General features: G+C 45.8%; 1 protein-coding gene across 1 annotated transcript; it reads right to left on the bottom strand.

Moving 5' to 3' along the window:
- Nucleotides 1-1,380: 1,380 nt before the first annotated feature.
- LOC124708566 (MAR-binding filament-like protein 1) lies at nucleotides 1,381-6,003 on the bottom strand. Its single transcript, XM_047240243.1, has 3 exons — nucleotides 5,692-6,003; nucleotides 4,318-4,523; nucleotides 1,381-3,285 (listed from the first exon to the last, which is right to left on the bottom strand). The coding sequence occupies exons 1-3, from the start codon at nucleotides 5,963-5,965 to the stop codon at nucleotides 1,525-1,527; spliced, it is 2,241 nt and encodes a 746-aa protein (XP_047096199.1). The 5' UTR covers nucleotides 5,966-6,003; the 3' UTR covers nucleotides 1,381-1,524.
- Between the last annotated feature and the right edge of the window lie 1,625 nt (nucleotides 6,004-7,628).

Below are 7,628 nucleotides of genomic sequence, written 5' to 3'. Positions count from 1 at the left end.
ACGCGTTTTGGTTCTTCGCAATCTTCAGTCTGCAGAATCTCGTCTCCTGGCCACCAGCTTCAGTACGCCCCGTGTGCAGTGAGCCTGTCCAGAATCTGGTAACCACCTGTTACTGTTTGCTACAACTCCGGTAAGAAGATAGCGAAGGATTTGTATTCTTCCATTCCTTCAAACACACAGCCTGGCGTTGTCAAATATTGGAAGGGCATATATTGTACCATATGCCCGTATGCCAACAGGGCAGTCCTTGCAATGCTCCTTCTCAAATATTTGGAGAATTCGAAGACAACGAACTAGACAAGTACATGTGCAATAAAGTCAGCAAAAGTGGGTGCCAGCTTAAAGGCATCCTGATAACAAAGGAACATGAGAATTACCCCAACATAGTACATCCACCCAAACCATAATGTAGAGCTGTAGCCAAATATATGGCGGTCCTAGCAAGCATTTATAAACATTTTGGTGAAGAAATCCAAAGACGTAGATGATGAATACAATATTACCTAACAATCCTTCAAACTACCATAGATGTAATCTATTGTGGCCACATGGAATCAGGGGTGTCCTGTCCAGATACTAATGGATACTAGAATAGACAAGCTATTTTGACTGGCAAGTCTTTAAATTAGCCCTCACAAGTCATAATGCTGAGGGCCTTCTGCACATCCCCCTTTTCCCTGCTTAAGTATTAATCTTTGAATAAAGAACCCCTTTTATTGTAGTGCTGTCAAATAAAAGAAAGACAACAATTCTAGTGAACCAAAGTATTACATTACTGACAAATGGCAACACATTATCTGGTAAAAACACAACAGAAAATAACAATTTAGAAATACGTAAATACTTAAGTTAAGGATTAATAATCACTTGAACTATTCTGGTATCCTTCAAGTATGCTAAGACCCAGCATAAAACAGTCAGGATGGCATATATAAGCAGCACAAGAAGTTCTCACAGCACCATATGTTTTGTGAGCAATGGGAGTTGAAAAGAAGCTGCATACCTTTTGACTCCTGACGTTTTGGAACTTCTTTCTGAAAATCCCAATGCTCGGGAATCCAGTAGAAGATGTTAAATCATGAATAAACCTCCTGTCGGCATCTCACAGGTCACACTTGAGTTGATTTGGATAATGCAGGTTTTATGTACAATGTGGAACATGAAATAGACAGGTCAACAGTATGAGAGTAATGCATTAGTTCGCACTGCTGGAAAAGCAGATTACAGATGCAATTTGAAGTGTTTTAGTAGGAAGATAGCATGAGTCATCATATTATAATCCATTAAGCATTCAGACAACAACACATTTGTACACAGTACATTCTCGTTCCCTTGAAATCTACCATATGGAATTACCTAAGGGTTTTTGAGAGGTACAATAAAAAGAGTTGGAAACACTAGAGAGTATCACCATACAGTAGTCTAATATGCTAGCTTTCAAAGCTTGGAAGTTCTAAACAACGTTCTAATAAAGTGAGAGCAAATGAAAGATTGGTGATTATAGATCCAGTGTTCTGATAATGCTCATGTTGATGGTCTGTCTTTTCTTCTTCTATAAATCTTGTTAGCAGAATGATGAGCTCCAGCATCAGCATTACTGGTATTTGGAGCATGACCTTTCAGAGGTTGGCTGAAATTTGGTGTTGGGCTTGTTCCCAGAACATTTGTATTTGGTGGCCCATTTGCAGTAATCTGCCTCCTCAGACACAACAAATCACCTTTTGCTGTGGCCAATTCCTCTTCAAGCTTGTTAGACCTAATTTCAAAATTCTCTCTCTCCAACCCAAGCCTTTTAATAAGATGCTGAGCTTCCGCCATATTTTTCTGAGCTTCGACTGTACTTTTCTTTTGCTCCGCAAGAGCCGCTAAAAGCACCTCTTTCTCTTCCTTAATAGCAAAAATCCTAGAATTGGTGCTGTCAAGCTTGTTAGACAGAAACAATGTACTCTCATTCACCTCATTTAGTGAAATGGTTGCCTCATCCAAGTCTGATTGAAGAGCTCTTCTTGCTTCAGAATCCACCAAAGATTGTTTCACCAATGCCTCAAGCTCCCTATTTAAAGTACCATTATTTATGCGTTCACTAACAAGCTCATTTGCTATGGACTCTAACTTCTTATATGCATCCAGCAATTCTTTATTAAGTTCATCATGCACTTCTGTAACAGACACTAATTGATTAGAGGTGACTTCGAGATCTTCTTGTGTCTTTTGAAGTGTCTCCCTGACTGAGGCCAGTTCACTAGAAAGAGCTTTAGAAACTGATTCCGCTTCTTCTACTTTGTTAGTCAGAGCCTGTTTCAATTCATTAGACTCATTTGTGTATTTTAAAACCTGAGCTGACAAGTCATGGTTTGATATAGTTAGTTCATTAAGCTCTTCAGAGAGTTTCAACACCTCATTTCTGGATTCTTGAAGCGCCTCTTCAGTGGACTGAATAAGATCTGATAAACTTTTCCGGACCTCAACTTCATTAACTAGCATTGTTCTATTAGCTTCCAATGCATTATTCAACTCAGCAATTGTAGTTCTCTGTTTACTATGCTCAGTTAATGCAGTAGAAAGTTGTTCTTCGAGCTGATTCAGCTGACCATCTTTATCGAACAATAGTTCAGAATCACGAGATGCCCTCATCTGAGAAGCAGCTTCCAAGTCTGTGTACTGCTTTAACAACTGGTTTATTGTTTCTTCAGCATGGGCCTTTGAAGTGTTTAATGTTTGGACATCCTCATTCAGTGAATCAATGAAGGATGTCTTTGATTTTAGATCATCTTTAGCTGCAAGAAGATACTTTTCCAGTTGCTCTAATCTAGAATTTGCATGTTCTAGGCCCTCTTTAGTCTGATTGTAGGTCAAGTGCAGGCTCTGGTAGTCATTTTCCTTGGAAGAAAGTGATGAACCAAGTTCCCTGATGTATCCCTCCTTGTCATTTACCTCTTGGCTAAGCAAATTTACCTTGTCATGGAAAATATCAAGTGTTTCCAACTTTTCCCTCATTTTTCCTTCAAATGCATGTTTGTCTTCCTCTGCTTGTGCAATGATACTCTCAAGTTCATGTATCTCATGTCTAAGCTGCTCAACTAACCCCCTCTCCTTTCTAACTTCGTCATTTAAGGATGTTACAGTCCTCTTAGTTGAAGCCAATTGACCAAGAAGGGAAGCTTCCTTATCCAGGAGCATCCTAGCTTGTTTCTTCTGTGCTGCTTGTTCGTCCAATAGCTTTTTCTCGTAGTTCTCCCTAAGCAAAGACATAGCTGCCTCATTTTCAGACAATTTGATCTCCATCTGGTGGAATAGAAAATCAGATTTATTAGTTAAGAATCCTTCACAAATTCAATATACGTAGAGATGAATCTCAAGAAAACGTTTTGATGCACAAATCACTACACTGTGGAGGCCAATCTAGTATCTGTAAGGCAACTCATATTGCTTTATCAAATACACACAGATCATGTTACAAAGGGGCAGAGATATATGCATTCAGGAACATCCCTGTATAAGCAGTAGGTGCATAGTATTGTAGTTCATGCTAAAGAACACAAAATCAGCAAGCATATAGCATATTTTTTATTTGTTCAAATATATAACCCTTTGGTTAAAACTTTGGACTCGTGGACGAGAGCACTTGGAATGAGTGTCAACATTATGAAGCCTATCGCAGCATGCATACCACAGATACTGAATCAAATTCAATCTTACACAGAAACAAAGGTAACTTGCTAGTAAAACAAAGAACACTAAATTTGCAATATTTATCGGACAACAAGACCATACGCAAAAGAAAGAGGACTGTCTTAGATATTAGCATCCATCACAATTCATATATACATCAAGTGCTATGCCAAATTGAATAGCGCAAATGCATGATAAGAACCAAATTTGTCATAAAATCAATGTGTGCTACTACGCTAGTCTGCAGCAGCAGAAGCATTTTATTGTTTCATGAGTATGTAGCATAGTGATTGTTAGAGTACGTCATGGGCCTGGGCCCGTTAGTCTTAGGGTTTGCTTAGGGGTCAAGTAAGCCTTGTTTGGGAGTCAAGTAAACCTCTCTATATATGGAGAGGAGATGTATCAATCTAATCAAGCAAGAATTAAGAAGGAAATCCCTTCCCTCTTGCCACCGGCCGTGGGCAAGGCCCCCGGCCGGCCCTCTCGCGCCCTCGCAACCCTCTCTCTCCCTCCCAAACCCTAGCAGCCACATAACACTGATATCCAAGGTAATAGGGTAGCGAACAACTTTTATTTATGTGCATGTAAAATGGTCTACAGTGACAATAGATATAAGATGTTGACCAAAGGTTGGTAGATGCATACAGCTGAGATGGTTGATTGCAATGCTTTTTTTTCCCGTTGAGAAGTACCGAGAAGTCCAGCCAGAACACCAGAAGCAATAACTGCAATAGCATTCAGAAGATCTGCAAATGGATTCCCTGGAGATGATCCTTTCACCTCAAGCTGGGGTGGTTCAGCCCAAGGTTCTTCAGGCTGCATCCCCTCAGTCTTCTGAAAGTCCCTTTTATCTGTAAGAACATCGAGATAAACTTAACAACAACTCAGTATCAGGTATAAAATAGCAATCTGGCTGATAAAAAGCAGATTATATTTCAACACAAGCATGTGGGGTGTGGGCATGAAAAAGGGTGGGTACATATGTGGAGAAACTTGGCTTTTATTGCTGTGCTTCTCAAATGACATGCTACTTCTAAAAAAATTAAATGCTCTTACCTAGGTATGTGACCACACTGAAACGTGTAAAGAAGCATCATATCATCAACCAATTAAAAAGTGGTGTCGTTCATAAACACAAATAGATGTACCTTTGTACTCAGTCAAGTATTCACACCAGAATGAGCAATATCACATTCATGAGAGTAACTACGGTTTCACGAACTCGTCTCATCAAGCTAGATTTACTCATATGCCAGTCCATAAGTGAAGGGATCAACACACCCATTGATCAGTTCAATTAGATTTTATTTGAAACCTAGTTCAATTAGACATTACATACTACATTCCTGAATAAAAACAATGACTAGTGCTCTTTCTGGTGCAGAAAATGCTTGGTGCATGCCAACTCAATTGGCGTTTTTCACCACTGATTTGACAGGAAACAAACAGCATGTAAATTTTATTCTGGAGGTAGCCTACTACATTCGAAGTTGGTTGATTAACATTTAACAACAGTAAGCAAAAGAAAATCCAAAGAGTTCAAGCATTTGCGTGAGTTCAACTTCCAAATAGACATACGATCCACAAATACATTTTGCTGAGAAGGACGGAATTCTGCACTGATTGATGCACGGAGCCAAATGATCCACAAACACATGGTACAGGTTTTCAGGGAATCACTCTTATGCGGGGAACCTGCACTCTCACGACCGAATGATTTGGCAAGACCATTTCATAACACTGGAAATTAGCATTCTGGCGGTCTGGCCGGTTCAGAACAGGCTAAACAGCTGTTTCCGTGCAAGATTTGGGTGACTTTCCCATTTGGATCAGGCTTCAAACTAGAGTTTCAGAAGTCCCCTGCCCCTGGGTGAGCAAACTTTGTATGCTCCTAAATTCGCCACCCCAATTCGGTGACAGCTCCAAGGAATGTGCTCGTCAACGCTCATATCAGATTTCGAACTAAAAGCGACACAGATCATCCCCGCGCAGAGCAGAGTAGAGTAGTACAGTACTCACCGGTGACGAGATCAACCGTGGAGGGCTGCGCGCCCGCGCGCGCGGCCACCGCCGCGTCGCGGAGACGGAGGAGCGGGAGCACGGAGACGCCGACGAGGAGCACGGCCCTCCTCCGCGTGGCCGCCACCACCGACGGGGGGCGGGCGGCATCGAGCGAGGCGGCTGCACCGGCGTTGACCGCCCCCCGCGCCGGGCGGGAGAGAAGGGAGAGGCGCGGCGGCGGTGGCGGTGGCTGCGCCGGCGGCGAGACGAGGAGAAGGTGGCGGTAGCCCATTCCGTCGTGTCGATGAGGCCTAAAACCCTAGGCTAGCCCTCCGAGGCCCAGGGTCCCCGCAGCTTGGTCCCTGCTGTACGTTTAAGGCTGGTGCCAACGCGGGCGGTAGCCGGGGCGCTACCGCCCGGGGCGGGGCGGGAGGCGGGCTGGAGGCGGGCGGGACGGGGAGGGAGGGCGCCGGCGGCGGCGCCGGCGGTAGCGCCCGCTCCCGCCCGGCCGGCGCGCCGCGTTGGCGGCGGGAGGGAGGCGGGGCGGCGCGATGGCGGGGTGGGGGCGGGAGGCGGGCGGGCGGTAGGGCGGGCGAGAGGGGGCGTTAGGCGGGCGGGGAGGCGGGCCGGAAGCGGGCGAGAGTGGGCGGGAGCGGGGCGGGAGTGGGGCGGCGGTGCCCAACGGCTAGGCCGACGTGCCGCGACGCGATTGGTCCACGTCGCCTAGCCGTTGCTCCGGTTCAAATTTTCAGCTCCACCCCTATAAATACCCCCATATACCCCCATATTTTTCACTCACACTCCACACCCATCTCATCTCCATTCATCACCTTCCCTCTCTCAACTTCTCCACCATGTCCCGGTTGGACTCCACCGGATTTCACCACGTTCACGGATCCGATGCAAGACGGGTCACCAATAGACCTCGAAGGTGCCTCTCCGACGCATCGTCGCGACGAATGTAGCTTCTTCGCCGATTCCCCGAGTTTTATGGTCCCCGGCGCACCACCTCCGGGGCCATATGGCTCATACGCTCCACCTCCGGCGCCTCCGGGGCCATATGGTTCATTTCTTCCGCCTCCGTATCCATACCCCCAAGCACCTCCAAATGCTCCACACCGTAGGTAGCGGGAGTGGCATTGTACCCCCGTACCCACCACCTTCGTACGGGTCATACCCTCCACCTCCGTATCCATACGCGCCATATGGTCCGTACCCCCCACCACCTTCCGAAGCTCCAAGCTCCGAGTCCAATGCCGCGGAAACAATCGTACCACCGCGTGCAAAGAGGCTTGATCTGGACCGTCCGAGAAGAGGAGAAGCCGGTACTTTACAAACCCATCACATATTTATTGCATTATTGGTTCTTGCTAGGATTTGTCACTAACAATATCTATTTCGGGGTAGGTTAATGCTTGGCTTTTCAACTCCAAGGACTCTGTTGCCGGTAATTGCAAGACCGGCACTAGTTTTTGGGGTGGGATAGCTGCAACCTTCAACTCTACCGCAGATCCTTCCCGTCATCGGACCTCGAAGCAGTCGAAGGATCATTGGAACGCCTACAACAAGGAGGTGTCCCTGTTCAATGCATACCACATCCAAGAAACAAATATGCGTCAGAGTGGAGCAGACGATGATATGGTCATGAAGGCGGCAATAGAGAGGTACGCCGCAGACAAAAGAGTGACGGGGCCGTTCAGAAAGCTCCACTGGTGGAATGCTGTAAAAAATGAAGCGAAGTGGAAAGGACAACATGGTCCTGGTAGTGGAACCGTCTCCAGTTCCAAGAGAATCCGTCTAGGACCTGATGGTGAGTTCAGCTCTAGCGACGCGACAGGCGACACGGAGGAAGAGCGTCCAATGGGCCGCGATAGGGCCAAGACCGCGGTACGTAAGGGCAGGAGGAAGGGGAAGGAAACCTCATCAAGCAGTGAGGTAGGAAGTAAATCCTTCGC

This window comes from Lolium rigidum, chromosome 4 (assembly GCF_022539505.1).
Source record: "Lolium rigidum isolate FL_2022 chromosome 4, APGP_CSIRO_Lrig_0.1, whole genome shotgun sequence".
Taxonomy (NCBI): Eukaryota; Viridiplantae; Streptophyta; class Magnoliopsida; order Poales; family Poaceae; genus Lolium; species Lolium rigidum.
The sequence above is the reverse complement of the archived record's forward strand: the minus strand, read 5'-3'. Positions and strand labels throughout refer to the sequence as shown.

Bases quoted from the DNA above. Each gene is read 5' to 3' on its own strand.
- LOC124708566 (XM_047240243.1), bottom strand. From the start codon at position 5,965: ATGGGCTACCGCCACCTTCTCCTCGTCTCGCCGCCGGCGCAGCCACCG. The intron at 4,524-5,691 runs GTGAGTACTGTA...ATGTTCTTACAG, and splicing joins CACGGTTGATCTCGTCACCG to ATAAAAGGGACTTTCAGAAG. The intron at 3,286-4,317 runs GTATGCATCTAC...CTATTCCACCAG, and splicing joins TGCAATCAACCATCTCAGCT to ATGGAGATCAAATTGTCTGA.